General features: G+C 52.8%; 2 protein-coding genes across 2 annotated transcripts; both read left to right on the top strand.

Moving 5' to 3' along the window:
• The first annotated feature begins 519 nt into the window (after positions 1-519).
• Syt8 (synaptotagmin 8) lies at positions 520-4,521 on the top strand. Its single transcript, XM_059249760.1, has 8 exons — positions 520-737; positions 852-1,027; positions 1,400-1,498; positions 1,639-1,797; positions 1,871-2,038; positions 2,181-2,286; positions 2,387-2,520; positions 2,603-4,521. The coding sequence occupies exons 1-8, from the start codon at positions 644-646 to the stop codon at positions 2,834-2,836; spliced, it is 1,170 nt and encodes a 389-aa protein (XP_059105743.1). The 5' UTR covers positions 520-643; the 3' UTR covers positions 2,837-4,521.
• Positions 4,522-4,728: 207 nt separating this feature from the next.
• Tnni2 (troponin I2, fast skeletal type) lies at positions 4,729-6,864 on the top strand. The gene is made up of 5 exons (XM_059249749.1): positions 4,729-5,700; positions 5,790-5,918; positions 6,059-6,148; positions 6,382-6,558; positions 6,675-6,864. The coding sequence occupies exons 2-5, from the start codon at positions 5,796-5,798 to the stop codon at positions 6,768-6,770; spliced, it is 486 nt and encodes a 161-aa protein (XP_059105732.1). The 5' UTR covers positions 4,729-5,700; positions 5,790-5,795; the 3' UTR covers positions 6,771-6,864.
• The last annotated feature ends 12,008 nt before the right edge of the window (positions 6,865-18,872 follow it).

The raw sequence follows: 18,872 nt of genomic DNA, 5'->3' as shown, positions 1-18,872 counted from the left end.
CCTCATCCCCAGGCACTACTGGCCTGGTGCCTATGCCAGCAAAGCTCCTTCAGCCTAGGCTTGCTGGAGCGCATGCCCACTTGCTGGTGGCCCTATGCCCTGTACCCCCAGCTCCCTCCCACATGACCTCATGGCCCAAGCTGCTCTTGGCCCGGAGGCTACAGTGAACTGGACTACCTTGTAGAACATGGTAGGTCTTCGGAATGCAGGGGGCTATGATGGGTCCTCCTTCCTCATGAAATGAGACACCCCTGAAATCAGAAAAGGCCTCCGAGTCCATGAAAAAAGGGCAAAGTTCTTTATGCAATGTGTGTTGGAGGGTTCCAGTGGGCAAAGGCCAGCAAAAGCAGGTACCAGGCTGCCCAGGCCTGGCCTACTTGGCTAGGGTTGGGGCCTGGGGAAGGTGGCAAGAGGCTGGGCTTGTGGCAGCTAAGTCAATGCTTTGGCCAAGGCCCAGAGCTTCTCTCTGCCTAGCTTCCTGACTTAACAACCTTGCCCCTGGCCACCTAGGCTGCCTTCTAATCTAGGGTGGACTCAGTACTTGCTGCTGCCAGTTGAAGAGGCAGTACACAAAGGTCAGAGGGCTACCCCTCAAAGTGACCTGGATTCCAGTTATCTCCTCCAAGCCAACAGGGGCAGGAAGATGGGGCGTGTCCCAGACCCCTGCAGTGCCTCAGCTCCAGTCCACATCACTGCTGAGCCCAGTCTCATTCCAGACGTCATTACCAGGATCCCCTGTGAGTGGTTGGAACCCCAAGAGTGGTGTGAGCCTGGTCCAGTCTAGTAGACTGGTCCAGTCTAGGTCCCGATGGTCTAGGAAGGCATTTCAGCAGCCTGTGCCCCTGGCCCAGGGCCCCGTTGGGCACTCTTTATCATCATTCTTGCTGCTGGAGTCCTCCTGGTCTCTTGTCTGCTCTGCATCATCTACTGCTGTTGCCGCCGCTGCCAACGCCGGAAGAGGAAGCAGCCCAAAGACAAAGAAGCTGTGGGCCTGGGCAGTGCTCACAGCAGCACCACTACTCACCTGGTGAGGAGCAGAAACCTGCACCTACCTGTGCCCCGTCCTGTCCTGGCTCACTCCAGGGAGGGGAATGCAAGGTCCAGACCAGGAAGCTCAGGGCAGCCCTGGCAGGCCTTCCTGGCAGAGGAAGATGATCAGAGGGGATGGGGAGGAGGAATTCAAGAAGCAGGCAGATGCTGGTCCATGGGCCACTGGAAGCTACAGTAGTAGTACCATATGAGTCATGTTGAAGGCAGATATGGCTGGTCTCAGAGAGCTGTGAGCCATTTTGTGAGCTGGCCGGCTGGTGGTGGTTTGACCTCTATTATGAGAGCCCAGGCCTCTGGTTGGAGATTGGTCTCAACCATACTTACCTGAACACCCTCCCATCCGTCCCAGGTTCAACCAGATGTGGACTGCCTGGAGCCCTGCTCTGGGGGTCCCCAACAGTGGGGGCAACTGCTGCTCTCACTGGAGTATGACTTTGGAAGCCAGGAGGTAAGTCCCGCTCCCCACTCGGTCGGTCCAGAGGCTCCGTAGTTGATGGACGGTGTGATGGGTGAAGTGCCAGGTGGAGGGGAACATGGGAAGAGGATCCCCCCAACACACACAGGTTGAGCCAGCCCACTGGCCCCCAGATTAGGGTGGGCCTGAGGCAGGCTGAAAACCTGAAAGCTGAGGGCACAGCAGACCCCTACGCCCGCATCAGTGTTTCCAGCCAGCCTGGGAGAAGACACGAGACAAAGGTGCACCGTGGGACTCTCTGTCCCATGTTTGAAGAGACGTGCTGCTTCCTAGTAAGACTAACCTGGGTAAGGAGAGTGGGCTGGGGCCAGAGCAGCAGGACTCAGCTCACAGCCCTGCCTGCAGGTCCCACTAGCAGAGCTGTCCAGGGCTACCCTAAAGGTGCAACTGTTGGACTTCAAGCGGTTCTCAGAACACGAGCCACTGGGGGAGCTCCAGCTATCACTGGGTACCGTAGACCCTCAGCATGTCCTGGAGAGCTGGTACCAGCTGGACGCTCCAGGTACCACTGAGGTGAGCCTGGCTGACAGGGACCCAGACCCTGCCTGTGCCATGGGGAGTGGGTAACCAAGGTCTGGGTGCTCCACCTGCTACGCCCCAAACCCCAAGGGCAAAAATGACCCTCCCAGCTGCAGCCCTGTCTTGTTGCCCATAGCTGGAGCCGATGGGGGAGCTGTGCTTCTCGCTGCGCTATGTGCCCAGCTCAGGCCGCCTGACTGTGGTTGTGCTGGAGGCTCGGGGCTTGAATCCAGGGCTTGCCGGTAAGAGCTATACTGGGGTGGACAGAGGGCTGGGCCTTTGTGCTCCACCTTCCCATGTGCATGTATGGGACACCCTTCTTGAGCTCTCTTGCCCATGCAGGGCCCTATGTGAAGGTCCAGCTCATGTTAAACCAGAGAAAATGGAAGAAGAGAAAAACTTCCTGTAAGAAAGGCACAACTACCCCCTACTTCAACGAGGCTTTCACCTTCCTGGTTCCCTTTGGCCAGCTCCAGGTGGGGATCAGAAAGGAAGGGCAGAGTGGCCTGAACATCGTGCTAGGCCAAACTGAAAACCTTTTCCCTTCCACGTCTGCAGAGTGTGGACCTGGTGCTGGCTGTCTGGGCTCATGGACTGCAGCTCCGGGCTGAGCCTGTGGGCAAAGTGTTGCTGGGTCCCCGGGCTTCAGGTCAACCCCTACAGCACTGGGCAGATATGCTGGCCCATGCCAGGCGGCCCATTGCCCAGTGGCACCACCTGCAGTCCCCCAGGGAAGTGGACCAAGCTCTAGCCCTGAAGCCTCGCCTGCCCCTGCCCAGGCCTCGCTCCTAAAAGAACCCTAGGCTTCAGTTTCCCCAAATGGAGCTGTGGCATTTGTCCAGGCTCTTGAGAGCTTTCTGTAATAAAAGCCTTCTCTTTCCCACTCATGTGCCCTGATGGAACCCTGTGAGGAGGACCAGAGACACAAGGTGGGCTACATCTTGGCAACACCGTCCTCTCAAGGATGGGGTAGCATGCTCTGAACAGATCTGCCAGTCCTGAGCCTCTGCTCAAGGCCTGATTACGAGGTCTTCCCTAGGAAGATGGCACCATCCTCTCTGCCATCCAGGGTTGGCAGAGGATCGGGGGACTAGAGCTGGCCCTGTGGGGACAAAAGTGGGCAACTGGGGTGAATTGTGGGGAGGGACAGTGTGGGGAAGAGACCCCAACACCATGAGGGATGGTGGGATAGAGTGTCCTCTGTACTATCAGCAGGGGGCAGTGTGTGCCTTTTGAAGCTGCTCTGAGGCCTTTGGGGGCTCGCAGTCCTGGCCTGTGATATACCTCTTAATCCCAGCACATCTGGCGGGCTTTAGCAGCTCCAACCCTCCTCTGATCCTCTGGGGCCCCAGAGCAGCAGGGATGGGGCCAAGCCATGATCTCGGTGTCTCTGGGTGGGGTTCAGGAGTGGGAAAGGGGTGAGGGCCTGGCCCCAGCGAGCCAGGCAATGCAGGGCCTGCCTAGGCAGCTAAGGGCCCTGAGCCCCCACGGGTCAGAGAGAGGTTCCTGGGGCGGTGGCACCACTCTCTGGGATTGAAGGACATGTTCCAAGTTGCCTGTGCAGAGAGACACCCATGGGCAGGGCGTGTGGAAGGCTGGGAGAGGCCCGGCTGCTGGTCCAGGGGCCCGTTTGCTCTTCTCCCTAGGCAGAAGGGCAAGTTCACTACAAGAGGTGGGCATCACTCTCCTGAGCCCTGACTACCACACAGGGCCAGGGAGACTTGTTTTGTTGTTTTGCTTTTGTTTGTTTTTGGGGGGGTGGGTGTCCAGTTTTTCAAGAGAACTGATGTGGTGAACAGTCAGCCCAGGGGCCCAAGTAGGGAGAGAGCACCCAGCAGGCAGTGAGTGGCTGAGTGTAGCTCAGTCTGATGGGTGTTGAGCCACAAGGCCATTTGACAGTGACTCCAGTTCAGCCCACTTGCGAGGTCAGGTTTCCCTTGGATGAAGACTTTAGTGGATGCTTGAGCTGGGTACCTTGGAGACCCACATGCAACTCAACTCTTGCCGTCCTGAGGGCTCTTGCAGGAACAAGGGTGGCATCTTGAACTCGTCACTGAGACATAAATAGAGTAAACCAACCCCTCCACCCCAAGACTTCTTGGACAGGCCAGCACTTGGGCTGACTGGCCAGGAGGCTGGGCAGGTGGGGAGGCTCTCCTCCTCTCTGTGCCCCCATTGGTCTGAGGAGACTCCATGCCCTTTCTGAGCAGGGGCCCGGCCCAGGGAAAGCCATTTATACCCCTCCCCCTGGCCCACCAGCCCAGCTCACTGCTGCCTGCCTGACCTCGCTCCCAGTCCTGCTGCACAGACGCTAGGTGAGGCCTGGTCCATCTTCTTGAGGCTGGAGAATAGGGCACTACTCAGGCTAGCTCACAGGAGGACTTCCCTGGGCAGGGACTCGGGGGTCTGGGGTCTGCTGCCAACAGCTCTCTCTGGGGGCTCCCGCAGATCTGGGATCGAAAAGCAACAGGTGCTGGCAGGATGGGGCAGGGGTCTTCAGCAGGCCTCTGACTCTGGGGACACACAAGCAAGAGAATGTTCAGGTCAAGCAAGCGGGGACCTGAGCCCCCAGGCCACACAGAAGAGCCCTTTCTTCCATGTATTGACTTCTCCAGCCAAAGCAGCAAGAGTTAAAAATAACAGGCTGGCTCTGGCAGCCACCTGTGCTGGCCAGCCCCACCCCTCCCTCGGGGACAGCTGCAGCTCCTCAGGCCCCGCCTGGGACATTTTGGGAACACTTTCTCCTCTTACTTCTCACCCTCAGGGTGGGGGTAGGGGGGGTGTCCTCTAAATCCTTGCCCTCTGAGAAGGTCTGAGTTGGGGTAGGGCAGAAGTGGACTAGTGAGCACAGGTCTCCATGCCTGGCCTCATGCAAGACGAACACTGACATTTCTACCTCTCTCTCCCCACAGGCTCAGAGCTCGAGACCTCAGGATGGGGGAGTAAGTGGCACCCAGTGTGATCCCCCCCCCCACTGCAGTCCCCTCACCAGGGCTCGGGTCCCATAACTCCCTGCCCTCTGTGGCTACCACCCACCCCTTCAACCCCATCTACCAAAAGATTCCATGGCTACCCCCATGAGCCACAGCCTAACGTCTCTTTTCTCTCCCCCTCCCACCTCCCTCTTCCTCCTGGGACAGTGAGGAGGTGAGTATCATTCAAGGCTATAATGGTTTCCTGAGACTAAGTCAGAAGACACACCTGTCCAAGTCCCCAAGTGCCCCGCCCCCTGAGCTACCCCAGAGAGAGAGGAAGTGCCTGCCTGGTGCCTAGTGAGAGGGAAGTGAGATTTGGGCCTAATCACAAGGGAATCACTTCTCCTTTCTGATTTCTGTTCACCACTCACCTCCCAGGCCTCCCCTTGCCCACAGCCTCTGAGCCCTGGCCACACACCTTCCCCATTCTCAAATCCCATCACCCCCTTCAACCCTATGTGCCACCTAAGCAAAGTGTCAGGACCACAAGCATGTGTTCCCGAAGCAGGCTCTGGACTGGAAAAAAACAGGGCCCTGGGCAGTGGCCCTGTGGCCTCCTTGGGAGCCTGGGTAGATGGCTCCAAGGAGGCCAGAGCTCTAGCCAAGGCCTGACTCTGCCCTCTCTGTCCGATTCTGCAGAAGCGCAACAGGGCCATCACGGCCCGGAGACAGCACCTGAAGGTAGGGATGGGCTGCTGCCGAGGGCTGGGGGTACAGAGGTGGGGGTGGGACTTACTGCAGACCCTCACTCCCACCCTTCTGCTTCTCAGAGTGTGATGCTCCAGATTGCGGCCACGGAGCTGGAGAAAGAGGAAAGCCGCCGTGAATCTGAGAAGCAAAACTACCTGTCAGAGCACTGCCCACCTCTGCATATCCCAGGCTCCATGTCTGAAGTGCAGGTAGTCCCTTCCTGCCACATACCACCCAAGGCCCTGCTACCCCTATTCCTCAGCAGGTCAGGCCTGGTGGGACAGGCCTGGGAGGGGACTGTGGTCCTCAAGTATCAGGGTGGCCACCCACCCGCTGCTTGCCCACCCAGGAACTCTGCAAACAACTGCATGCTAAGATCGATGTGGCTGAGGAGGAGAAATATGACATGGAGGTGAAGGTGCAGAAGAGCAGCAAGGAGGTAAGAGGAAGGAGCCAGTGGCATGGGGGTGGGACAGATGGCATGGGGTGGAGTCAGTGACTTCAGGGGTCATGAGAGGGGCAGGAGGGACAGCTCGGTGACAAGGGGTGAAGCCAAACGGTATGGCGGTGAGGCCAACTGATATGGGATGAAACCAGTTGATGTGAAAGTAAGGCCAAGGTCAGGGACATGGGGGCTGCCAGGTCCCTAAACCTCCTGCTCCTTCCTCTCAGCTGGAAGACATGAACCAGAAGCTGTTTGACCTGAGGGGCAAGTTCAAGAGGCCCCCACTTCGGAGGGTGCGTATGTCGGCCGATGCCATGCTGAAGGCGTTGCTGGGCTCTAAGCACAAGGTGTGCATGGACCTGAGGGCCAACCTAAAGCAGGTCAAGAAGGAGGACACCGAGAAGGTAGGCCACTTCCCGGGGAGTTCGCTCACTGTCCCATTCATGGAGAGTGAACTGAGGCCCAGGGTAGTCTGGAGAAGACTGGGGTGGATCTGAAGGCTCTCTGGTCCGACCCTCAGGAGCGGGACCTGCGTGATGTGGGTGACTGGAGGAAGAATATTGAGGAGAAGTCTGGCATGGAGGGCCGGAAGAAGATGTTTGAGTCCGAGTCCTAACTGCCCTGCCCCACCCCACCCCACCACCAGGGGAGCACCCAACAGCCAAGCTGGGAGTACCTGGCCTCACTCCAATAAAGGATTCACATCCCTACCATTGGTCTGGTCTAGTTCTGTCTCTGCCCATTCTGGAGTCCATCAGCAGTGTGGCAGTGTGAAGGCCACACAGCTCGGGTACAGTTCCAGGACCCTGGGCTGCATGCACCCTGTAACTGGTGGGTATGGTCCATGTCTGGACTTGTCTGCCATGACAGGGCCTGGAGAAAGATGACCATGGGACTCCAACAATATCTGAGCAGGAGTTTCTAGGATTATCTCCTTTGTCCCTTGGTACGGTCACCCACTCGGAATGGCTTTGGCAGGCACACCCCAGGACAGGCTCAGTCTCCATTCCTCCAGCACTGCCCCTTCTCAGGGCCTCATCTTTGGCCAGAAGCCAGAAGTCACCCTGAAAGGCTGACCCTCTGTGCTCATCCTCAGACTCAGCCTACATCAATCCTGCCTCTTCCTACACACTCTATCTAGTGCCTGGCCCTCTTTGGACACTGAGGGATGAGGGTAAGGCTGAGCCTGCACAATTTGCCTGGATACCTCAATCCCTGAATCCTATTGGCCTAACAAGGTCAATAATACACTCACTCTGAGGAACATGGGGCCTGGGATGGTTCAGCCCTTGACTTCATAGCTGGGCCACAGGCCTTCCCAGAGGTGCACAGGGCTATTCTGAGTCATAAGCTTCCCACTTCCTCAGAGGCTTGTATGAGCTGGTAAGGTCCTTTTCCTGGGTAGAACTGTGGCAGGCCCAACCTTGGCCCAGAAGGGAACTTGTTTTTGTTAAGTCCCAGGCCCTGGCCTAGCTAGGACAATATTCCCAACAGGTCAGAGAAGAGCCATCTTGGTATGACTGTGGCCCCACTCTTGCTTTGTGTGAGATGCTCTCAGGGTACTAGGGCTTCAGTGGAGATCCCCAAAGAGGTTGCCTTCACTTGCTGGAGCTGTGAGGGACTCTGGAGGGTGTTCATCGATGCTCAGAATGCGCTTCATTCTCCCTGGCCCTCCCTCCAGCATCAGAAGTCCTGGACCCACCATGCTCCTCTCACCAGCTCCCAAAGCCCATTCGAGGAAGAGCCTCAGCCCTGAACCTTCTCCCCAACATCTAGATTGACTGCTACAACAGTAGGCCAGACCTCTGGGGACAGTTCTGCCTCACTATGGGGCTGGGCAGGGCAAGTCAGAGCAGGTGGGCTCAGATACAGAGGAGCAGCGTGACTTGGCATGTGCCCAGGGGCCAGGGATTATAAGACAATTCAGTGGGAAGCTGTGCATAGTGATGTCAGAGGCAAATGGGTGCTGCAGGAACCTGTGTTTAAGGGACACAGGAGTTCCAAGCTCAAGTTTGTACCTGGCAGAGCTGAGCAGATACATAGACAGTGACTTCAGAGGAAAGACTGGCTTGAGCATGATGCTCTGGAGATAAATAGTGAACCTGAGTCTCTCCTGGCTTTGTGCTTACCAGGAACAATGTGGCTGCATCCAACACACCAGGCATCTGAGGTCTGGGAGAGGGGAGGCAGGGCTACTGTGGGCCCTGCTCTGGGCAAGTATGGCTCAATGCCATGGGGACACTTTGGGAGTGTGTGTTAGCTACTTCTCTCATTGTTGTGACAAAATACTGATGAAGCAACTTCAGGAAGGAAGGAAGGAAGAGTTGGTTTGAACTCACGGTTTGAGAGTCCAGTTCATCATGCTGGGGAGCGACGGTGGCAGAAGTGTGCCTGGTCATGTGGCATCTGCAGCCAGAAGCAGAGTGATACAAGCTGGTTCTCAGCTCATTGTCTCCTTTTCTTCTCTCTGGTTTAGCCTGTAGGACAGTCTTCCCACCTCAGTGACTCCACCAGAAACCCCCCTCAGACATGCCAAGGTGTTACTGCTCTTCTGGTGCTGTGATAAAGTGCCATGACCAGAGACAGCCTAGGGAAGAAAGGTGGGTGAGAGCCCATCATGGTGGGGGAAGCACAGCCCAAGCAGTAGATAGGGTGGCCAGAGCAGGAAAAGAGCTCCCATCTCAACTGCAAGCATGAAGCTGCGGGAACACACTGGAAGGGATGCTAGGCTTTTCATCTCAAAGCTCATCCCCAGTGACTCACTTCCTCTAGCAAGGTTGTACCACCTAAACCTCCCCAAACAGGGCTGCCAGGGTAACAAAGTGTTCAAGAGAAGGGAAGAGTTCTCATCTAAACCACCCATAGGTTTGTCTCCTAGTGGAGTCTAGATCCTGTCAAGTTGACAATCAATATTATTATTATTATTATTATTATTATTTAAAAAAGAAGATACTTTTTTTTTCTTGAAACAAGGAAATATCAAATACAAAATGCTAGATGATGTTTATCTGGGGGCAGTGGGCACAGAGCAGGGGGCATATGGGAGCAGAGCTCTTCACAAATACAAGCTTGGGAGATATAATTCTTGGGTGGGGTGGCAGATTTATGGGCACTTACTACATTTTCCAGTGAACGATTGAAATACGAGAGACCTCTACAAATCAAACCAGACCGACTGACCCAAGGGCGATGTGCAGAGCCCTGCCTCTGTGCTTAATGCTGTCTGTGGCCCCATGGAGCGACCCTGGCTGCCTCAGCTGGCAGGTCATACATCCACAAAGCAGCAAAGCTGAGTGGGGCAGTGTATGGCTATCCTCGACAGCTTTGTATCTAAAAAAATCTCAATAGGTGAAGAGTCCCTGTAAGGAGGTAAGGGGTGTGTGTGTAGGGTATGGGAGCCAACACTATCTCCTGGGAGGAAGAAGTTAACAGAGACACTGAACAAGTAGGGAACCAGGACTTAGTAGCCAAGGGAGCAAGGGATCTGGGTCATGCTCCAGAGTTCGAGGGCAGCTAAGAAGCTGTCTGTGGACCATGGGGTCTGGAAGGCTGTGGGAATTCCCTGGGTAATGACAAGAAATGGGATCTGGGCTGAGATGCAAATCACAGTCTCTTTAGATATGAAAAGGGCTGAAGACAGGAGAAGAGGAAGAGATGGGGGTGTGAAATGTCTACAGGGGACTCAGCAAGGTCAAAAGTCGAGGAGCCCCTGACATCCCAAGCAATGTGTGCTGAACAGTGGCCAAAAAGGGAATAGAAGGCTTTACTTTTATTTATTTATTTATTTTTTGGAGACAGGGTTTCTCTGTGTAGCTTTGCGCCTTTTCTGGAACTCACTTGGTAGTCCAGGCTGGCCTCGAACTCACAGAGATCCGCCTGGTTCTGCCTCCTGAGTGCTGGGATTAAAGGTGTGCGCCACCACCGCCCAGCAAGGCTTTACTTTTAAAACTGACTGCTGAGCGGGGCGTCGGTGTCGGCGGCGTCGGCGGCGTCGCATGCCTTTAATCCCAGCACTCGGGAGGCAGAGGCAGGCGGATCTCTGTGAGTTCAAGGCCAGCCTGGTCTACAGAGCGAGTTCCAGGACAGGCTCCAAAACAACACAGAGAAACCCTATCTCGGAAAACCAAAAAATAAAAATGAAAAGAAAACTGGCTGCTGAAGACCAAGGAAGTAGGGCTTAGTTGGCTAGGTGTGAGTATGGACAGGTATTGGAGGGGGGCGGTGTTACATGCATGGCCAGGTACAAAGGTGGGCAGGTGGAAGGGTAGCCAGGTTTGAGGGAGGGCAAGTGCCAGGCTGTGAATCTGGTGTGCAGGCTCCTTCTTGGGACATCCCAGGAATGAGGTCTGAAGACTGGATTCTAATAAGATTCTCTTCTGCAAGCAGGAGGTGGTTGTGGGTGTTGAATATCTTATCAGCCAGAAAATCTACAAATAGCCAAAACAAAATTAAAAACTAAAAGGAAGGAAGAGTAGAAGCCAGTCACAGGACAAAAACTGGCAGATCACAGACTGGTTACTTTGGTAACTGCCCTGTGGCTAGCAGAAGACTGCTGTCTTGTTAGAAACGTGGTTATAAAGTTGTGAAATTTCTAGGAATAAGGGAGGGAGGGAAAAAGAAGGCTGACAGAGAAAGTTGTAAGCATGTTACAGGAGCTCTTAGTCCTGAGTCCATGCAGCCCTAACAGCCGTGTCAACCACAGTCCTCAAATAGGTAACAGGGAAAGGCAGACAGGAGCATCATTCAGTGCAATCACATTGGGAAGAGGGACAAAGAGGTCCACAGACTCCCAAGTCTGTCCTCAGGGTCCAGACATGAGGTTCAGGCTTAAACAGAGGGCAGGAGGTGTGCATTCCTTAAGCAGTCCTGGTCAAGGTGTGGTCCTGCCCGTCACTGACCCATCACTGTCAGCTCCAGTCTCTCCTGCAAGGTGGTCTGACGAGCTCTCAGAACTCTGTGAGATCTCTCTGGGAGACAAGCCTCCCCCTCTGGCTGGCACCTGGCTTCAGCCTTTCTCTTCTCCAGCACGAGACTCCTGGGAAAATTCCAGTGCCTTGGGTATCTATTGTTTTAATAATCTGATGGCCTAAGAGAGAAGCACGCCTATCTCTTTAGAGTTTCTTTACCTGGGTGGTTACAAGGAGACAGTGAAGGTGAAGGGCACTTGATGGGTCCCCAAGCCACTCTGATTCTAGACACTTCTGAAAGCGTGAGATACTTTTCTAAAGAGTTAAACTTTTCTCAAATGCATCAACAATAAAATTCTTTGTGTGTGCTGGCAGTGCGTGTATGGAGGCCCAAAGCTGACAACAATGTCTTCCTTCATCACTCACCACCTTATTTGGGGGAGACAGGGTCTCTTATTGAACCTGTAGCTCCCAAGATTCGGCTAGACTGGCCATCCAGTGAGCCCAGGAATCCTCCTGTCTCTGTCTTCCTAGTGTTGCCATGATTTTTTTTTTTAAACATGAGTACTAGGGAACTAACTCAGGTCCTCACACTTGCACAGAAGGCACTTTACCAGCTGAGCCATCCTCCAGACCCAACGATAAAATTCTTAAACAGAAACGCATGAAGCAAAAGGCTGGAATAAGCAATGGCAAGTAGGACTTCAAGATTGAGCTGCTGCGGGCAGTAGGGAGCTGAGGGGGCGCAAGTGGAGGGAGGGGTACCACACCCACTCCAAGGGAGCTCTACAGGGTGGGGCAGAGGCCATTCTTCAGAGTGGACCAGGGGTGCTGACAAAGCACTTTCCACCTCCAGGGACAGCAGGAGCAGAGGCCAGATGCTGGACAGTGAGGCACAGCAGTGTCCTTTAAAGACTTGGTGGGACTGTGAGGGAGTGTGGCCATGGTCTTCCCTCTGAGGGGGCAGACTGGACTCCACACCTGGCCTAGAGGTACCCAGATTCCCTCTGAGATACCTTCTAGCACCTGAACTGCCCTGAGCTTCCAATGGACACTCCGCAGTGCTGCACACTATGGGATGCTAGGACCTGAGTGGCTTCATCCAGGACCTGTCCGGCTCTGCGTAAGTTTGTTCCTCATCCAAGTCTGTCTAGGACACGCCCACTAGCTCTAGCTCTCTCCCTGTGGTCCTGGAGCCTGGAATCTGGGGGGTTAGAGTTGACCTCGGTGGCCCAGCCTCATTTCAACTCAACATTAGTCTTCAATTTACCGAGCCACAAACTAGGCATTGATAAGGGAACACCTCCTTCACTAAATGGACACTAAATGCTTCCCATCTGCCTTTCTCCTCAGTACAAGCCCTCTGGCCACCAGTCTGTGGGAAGTCAGCCCCAGAACAGCCAGCTTGCCTCTTCTCAGGCCTAGAGAATTCCCCTGTGGCCTTCTTATAAATCTTAGAAGTCACCTCCTCCAAGCAGCCTCCCTGGAGCACGCTTCAGGCCCTTTTTATCCTTAGCCCTACAGTGTACCATTTCTCCTAGTTACTTTCCAAAATGACCAAAATGTTTTATATTTGTTTAATTCTGTAAGCACATGAGCTTAGGGACCTAAGCTGTCCCAGGGGAAGGCACAGTCCCTTCCCCAGAACAACCCTCATCCAGGATTGGATTTTCATAACTTGTCTTCATAAACTGATGGGATCTTCACAAGCATCAACAGACCAATGTGTGAGGTCCTCAGGGTACAGAGGACAGAGTGCATGTCCACTGTGCCTGTGGTCTGCCAGGGTCCTACACCGTGCTCACTCAGCACACTGTGGCTCCTATTAGCAGAGCTGGACACAACCACACACAACCACACATCTCAAGCTCCTGCCTCTGTGGTTTTGCCATCATGATGGACTGTAACCTGGGACCATACACGCTAAAATACCCTTTCTCTGTTACAGTTACTTTTGCCCGAGTGTTTTATCACAGCAACAGGGGTGAAACTGGAATGCCTGTCCTCCAGTAAGTGTCCTCCAGCCTCTACACAGCCCTGTCTGGTACATGGCTCCTTCCTGGCCTTGTTCCTGTCATAGCTACCTCCCAATCACCCACTCTTATTGCAGTCTCTGTCCTGGCTCATGACCTTCTTGAAATGGGTATTTAACCCTGCCACTGTCTTGAGAGGGAGCCTAGCCCAAGAGAGACAGCTTCTCCCACTGGGCCTCCACATCCTGGGACTCACAGTCAAGGTCAGCCTAAGGGCCCTCCTGCCACCCCCGCCCCCTGCCTTGCACTTCTGTCCTCTCCTTACTTCTTTGGGTGTGTCCTTCACACTGCCAGCAACCAACTCTGAAGACTGTGGGGTTGACAGAAGCCGGGGAGGGACCAGCCGGAGCCCAGCTTGGGCCCCACTGTAGCATCCTCTACTTCCCCCTAGCTCCCCAAGTCTCTCTTCTCACACCAGATCGTTTGGCTGCCCAACTTTAATTAGAGGCCTGTAAAGACCTCTCCTCACAAAGGTGGCCCACATCTTGGGAGAATAACTGTCCTGTAGGCACAATGCAAATGCCATGTGCAGCTCTGGCTCTCCTCTGCCCCCAGAACCCCAGGAACTTCTCCTTGCCTGGTCACTCTGCTGCTCCAAGTAAGAAAAACACATGCCAGACTCCCCTGTCCCCAGGCTGCTGAGTGCCTCAGTCCATCTCCATCTTGGCACCTGTTGTCAACTACCTGGAGACACATTGTTGTCTCTGCTTAGCTGCCGACCTTCTCCCTCCCATATCTGCCCCCAGAGTAGCTGGCACTGACCCCTACATCCGCACTTCCCCTCCGTTCTCATCTTACTGACCTTTGGGCCTGGGCACTCTGAGACTTCTTTCCAATGTCTGTCTTCTAACGCCCTTCATTTCGGCCATGCTGCCCCTGCCCTTTGCAGACTTTCCCGGAGTACTTGGTGGTTTTGTGTGTCAACTTGACGCAAGCTGGAGTCATCAGAGTAAGAAGCCTCAGCTGAGGAAATACCTCCTTGAGATCCAGCTGTAAGGCATTTTCTCATTTAGTGGTCAATGGGGGAGGACCCAGTCCAGGGTGGGTGGTACCATCCCTAGGCTGCTGGTCCTGGGTTCTATAAGAAGGTGGGCTGAGCAAACCAGGGGAAGCAAGCCAGTAAGCAGCATCCCTCCATGGTCTTTGCATCCGCTCCTGCCTCCAGGATCCTGCCCTGTTTGAGTTCCTGTTCTGACTTCCTTTGGTGATGAACAGCAATGCTGAAGTGTAAGCCTAATAAACCCTTTCCTCCCCAACTTGCTTTTGGTCACGGTGTTTCATCAAAGCAATAGAAACCCTAAGACACCCAGGATGCCCTCTCTTCTCCCATCCCTGGTCCTCTCTTTACTAATGGGAACAGAGTCCAAATGCTTTCTTAGCTCACCCCTGGCTGGCTTGGGGTGAGGGTTCCACCCCAGCTTCTGTGTAGAGAATGGGCATCACTGCTCAGCCTTGCTCCCCATGACAAGACCCAGCAACACCCATGCTGGTTGTTGATTGGAGTGCTTCTACAGGTAGGAGCTGTGGTAGAGCTACCACCATGTTCTGCTCATAAGCGACTCAGCCCACAGCACATATGTCCCAAGTACATTGTCAATATCCTGTCTTCCTTCCTCAGCCCCCATGTCTAATGGCCAAGGTTCCGGAAGCTATGTCTGCCTATGGACTCCCTTTGTTCTTAGCATACCTGGTGCAAACAAGGGCCTTCTCAATGACACATATCCTGGCCTGGCCCCTTTCTCAGTGTTCCCTGCCAGAGGACCAGCCCTCGGTGAAGGTCCTCAAGGAGGAACCTAGGGTTCCAGAATAGCTGTGGTAGATCTGGCTTGAGAATGGGATGCAGTGGGAAGCCCAGCCTCTAAAACGGAAGAGTGTTCGTTATAGCAACTGGCCTTTCCTACCTGACTGAGACCACCCTGGTACAGCTTTGCCAAGGCCACCACAGAAAAGTCCATAGGCCACGGGCTTCGACAGCAGCTTTTCATCATCTCATATTCTGAGACCTGAGGTCAGAGATGGTGGCTGGAGGTCAGAGATGGCAGTGTCACCACGCTGGCTCCCCCAGAGGCCTCTCCCTGGTTTCATTCTTCTTATAAGAACCCCAGTCAGATTGGATCAGAACCACCCTGGTGACCTCATTTACCATTATCATTTTTTTAAAGGTCTGTGCTTCAAATATAGCCATGTTCTGAGAAGCATATGAGGGGCCAGGGCTCCAGCGTGTGTGTTTTCAGGGGATACAGCTGTCCAGTACAGTCTCCAGAGCCATCACTTTTCCATACCCCTGAACCTTAGGTGCCACTCAGCTTCTTGCCTGGCCTCCAGCCCCTTGCCTTTGTCTTTCTGCTTCTCTGTCTAACTCCCATCTTCAAAGACATCCATCAGCAACTGAATCACCCCCAGACCATCTCCAGGGCTTTGCTCTGCCATGTGCATGGCCCATGGTGTGGTTCCCCCACCTCCAGGTGGGGTCCTCCCACCTCTTGTCATAGCCTGTCATGCTCCTGGAGAGTCAAGATGTACTTTTGATACCCGATGACTTGGCCCGGGGGTGGGGGGACCTTGCCTCCTTGCTGCTGTCTGGGGCTCTGTATAGACCCAGATGGCAATCTCCATGTCCCCTGGTTCTGCCTGTGCTTTCTACCAAAGCTGCCAAGGAAGCCATCATCAAAGCCGACTTGCTTCTTGCTTTCCTGTCTTGGCCTGTCCATATCCTTGACCTCATACTTCAGATTGTTCCTAGTTCATCTTATGCCCCATCTCCCATCTGTCACCAAGCCTGTGCTCCTGACCTAGTCTTCTCCCAGAAACTCCTTTTATGGACCCAACTGTCCATGTCCCCCAGGTAATGTGTTCTGAGGCCTCCAGAGAAGGCCTGAATCCCATCTTTCTTACGTTTTCAATACTTGAGATTCAACCTAGGGTCTCACATATGCTAGACAAGTACTTCTACCATTGAGCTCTTTGTGATTATTTGAGACAGTTTCACTAAATTGCCTAGGCTGGCCTTGAACTTATACTCTCACCCAGGCTGGCCTTGGATTTTTGATCCTCCTGCCTCAAACCTCCCAAGTAGCTAGAATTGCAGGCTTGAAGCCCCAGGTTCAGCCTGACTCCCCATCTTAGCCTTATAAGAAAATATCTCTTTCTGGGCACTGGATTTTTCCCTTCTTTCCCTCTCTACCCAGTTCCCTCCGAGAACCTGGGAAACTTTACAGCAGGTCTGGCGCAAGGACCAAAAGCAATTTCCTGGTGTGCTTAAGTCTGACCGCTTTAGATGATGCCATCCGGCAGCTGATTTTTCTAACTGGGTAAAAGAGCCACACAAGGCTACTAAGGTTTTAAATTAGGATTAACTATTTTAACTAGTTGGTTTCCTGAGGTTTTAAATTCCAGCCAACATGGAGAGTAACAGATCCATCTGATCTCAGCCCACACCATGCTTGAGTGGGATAAAATGGCGCCAAGCAAAATCTTGTGCCTAGGGGCTGAGGGGATGTTTAAACAAGATCCAGATGGCAGTACTTGGCGTCCACAGTTACAATTTGCGTGGTAAGATATATAGACTCAACTTTCTTGGTTAAGACCACAGAATTCCTTCCTCTGTTTCTTTGCTATTTGGCAGCCATAAGAACCATCTCCTATAGCATGCTAACCTAAGGGTTTTTTTGTTTTGAGAAATGGGTAAAATTGTTCACATTTAATCTGTGTTATGTGTAGATCCCATGGGGACTTGTGCCCTGATGGAGAAGGGCTCACTTTATCATGGGGCTGAGCCCACGAGCAGAAAGTAACCATGTGTTTTGCCACCATCTTGGCTAATGACATCATAAAGAAGGTGAATGCCATGTGACGACCAATAAATCACGATGGTGGCACTTCAGGGGATTACCCCTTTCACATTATACTGAGGAAGTAACACCCGATCTCCATGGTGTTTGTTTGTTCTAGGTTTTTATTTTGTTTTGTTTTAATTTTGAGTCACTGCTTTAGAGGGAACTTAAGAGTTTTCTCAGCGCAGGGGCAGCGGTGGTGCACACTTACTCCTAGAACTTGGGAGGCAGAGGAAGGCAGATCTCTGTGAGTTTGAGGCCAGTCTGGTCTACAGAGTGAGTTGCAGGACAGCCAGGCCTACACAGAGAAGTCCTATGTCTCGAAAAGAGCTGTCTCAGCCATGTGCCTCCAGCACTAGCCAGGTATCAAAAGAAGCTGACACTTTGAAGTGGTTTAGATTTGCAAGGCTCATGTGAATTCACATCTTCCCACAGTGAAGTCTTGAAAGCACGGATCCCAGGGTGTGCTGGCTGGTTTTGTGTCAACTTGACATAAGCTATTGTCATCTGGGAGGAGGGAGCCTTGATTGAGAAAATGCTTCCATAAGATCTGGCTTCGAGGCATTTTCTTAATTAGTGGTTGATAGGTGAGGACCCAGCCCATTGTGGGAAGGGCCATCCCTGATCTGGTGGTCCTGGGCTCTAGAAGAAAGCAGGCTGAGAAAGCCAGGAGGAGCAAACCAGCATCACTTCATGACCTCTGCATCAGCTCCTGCCCCCGGGTTTCTGCCACTTGAGTTCCTGTCCCGTCTTCCTTCAGTGATGGACTACGGTATGGAAGCACAAGCCAAGTAAACCCTTTCCTCATAAACTTGCTTTGATCATGATATTTTATCATAGCAATAGTAACCAACCCTAACTAAGACACAGGGGGAACCAAAAGAATACATTTGCCATGTGCTAGACAAGCTGCTGCCAGTGGGCAGCTAGGAGAGCTGGAAGCAAAGAAGAATCCATCTGCTCAGGCAGGAGGCTGGGAATAAAAGCTATGATGGATCTTAATGGCTGCTTTTGGTGCTTCGAATCTCCAAGATTATTTGTCTCTAAGCTGTTCAATACTCCTTTGCCCCATGCTTGCTTGCTGTGGGATGTTCTGTATGTCAAATGTGCTGCTCTGATTGGTTAATAAATAAAACACTGATTGGCCAGTAGCCAGGCAGGAAGTATAGGTGGGACAAGCAGAGAAGAGAATTCTGGGAAGTGAAAGGCTGAGGCAGAGAGACACTGCCAGCTGCCGCCGCCATAAAAAGATGTTAAGATACTGGTAAGCCACGAACCACGTGGCAACTTATAGATTAATAGAAATGGGTTAATTTAAGATATAAGAACTAGATAACAAGAAGCCTGCCACGGCCATACAGTTTATAAATAATATAAGCGTCTGTATGTTTATTTTATAAGTGGGCTGTCAGACTGCCGGGGCTTGGTGGGACCTGGAGAGAAAACTCTCTGGCTCACTTGCTGTCCATTTACTTTGCCCCATCGTGCCCTGGCACCCTATACATTTGTTTTCACTTTCAAGTTGTTTTGACATAAGCAGGCTAAGTAAAAAGAATATTCTGATGCTGTCTCTTTCTAAGTTATTGTAGATGTTTTCTGTGTACTGTATTCTCTGAATTGTGGATACTTATTTCAAGATTGTGTGTGGTAAGTTGTACCAGGCCTTTTTTAACCCAGGCAGCCTGACTGATAGAAAGTCATCTTTTAAAGGAGGAAATCACCCTGAGTGCTGTATGCTTGCTGCCTATGTAGGTTGAGAAATGTAATAAGGATTGATAGTTTATAAATGTGAAGGGTCAAAGATAGTGTTTGAAGGAAACGTTGGAAGTTTAATCCACAAGGGAGCCAAAATCCTCCCTAATTTGTACAATCATTAGAAGCTGACTGATTTCTTTTTTAGAGCCACATCTGTAGGTGTGGGTAATCTGGAGATACTGTCTTCTTC

The sequence above is a fragment of the Peromyscus eremicus genome, chromosome 1 (assembly GCF_949786415.1).
Source record: "Peromyscus eremicus chromosome 1, PerEre_H2_v1, whole genome shotgun sequence".
In the NCBI taxonomy this organism is placed as follows: Eukaryota; Metazoa; Chordata; class Mammalia; order Rodentia; family Cricetidae; genus Peromyscus; species Peromyscus eremicus.
This window is presented reverse-complemented; position numbering and strand designations above follow the sequence as displayed.

Excerpts from the sequence above, each read along its gene's own strand:
- Syt8 (XM_059249760.1), top strand. The coding sequence starts at position 644 with ATGGGGCGTGTCCCAGACCCCTGCAGTGCCTCAGCTCCAGTCCACATC. Across the intron at positions 1,499-1,638 it reads ATGACTTTGGAAGCCAGGAG|ATTAGGGTGGGCCTGAGGCA; the intron begins GTAAGTCCCGCT and ends ACTGGCCCCCAG. Across the intron at positions 2,039-2,180 it reads ACGCTCCAGGTACCACTGAG|CTGGAGCCGATGGGGGAGCT; the intron begins GTGAGCCTGGCT and ends TGTTGCCCATAG.
- Tnni2 (XM_059249749.1), top strand. The coding sequence starts at position 5,796 with ATGCTCCAGATTGCGGCCACGGAGCTGGAGAAAGAGGAAAGCCGCCGT. Across the intron at positions 5,919-6,058 it reads GCTCCATGTCTGAAGTGCAG|GAACTCTGCAAACAACTGCA; the intron begins GTAGTCCCTTCC and ends TTGCCCACCCAG. Across the intron at positions 6,149-6,381 it reads TGCAGAAGAGCAGCAAGGAG|CTGGAAGACATGAACCAGAA; the intron begins GTAAGAGGAAGG and ends CCTTCCTCTCAG.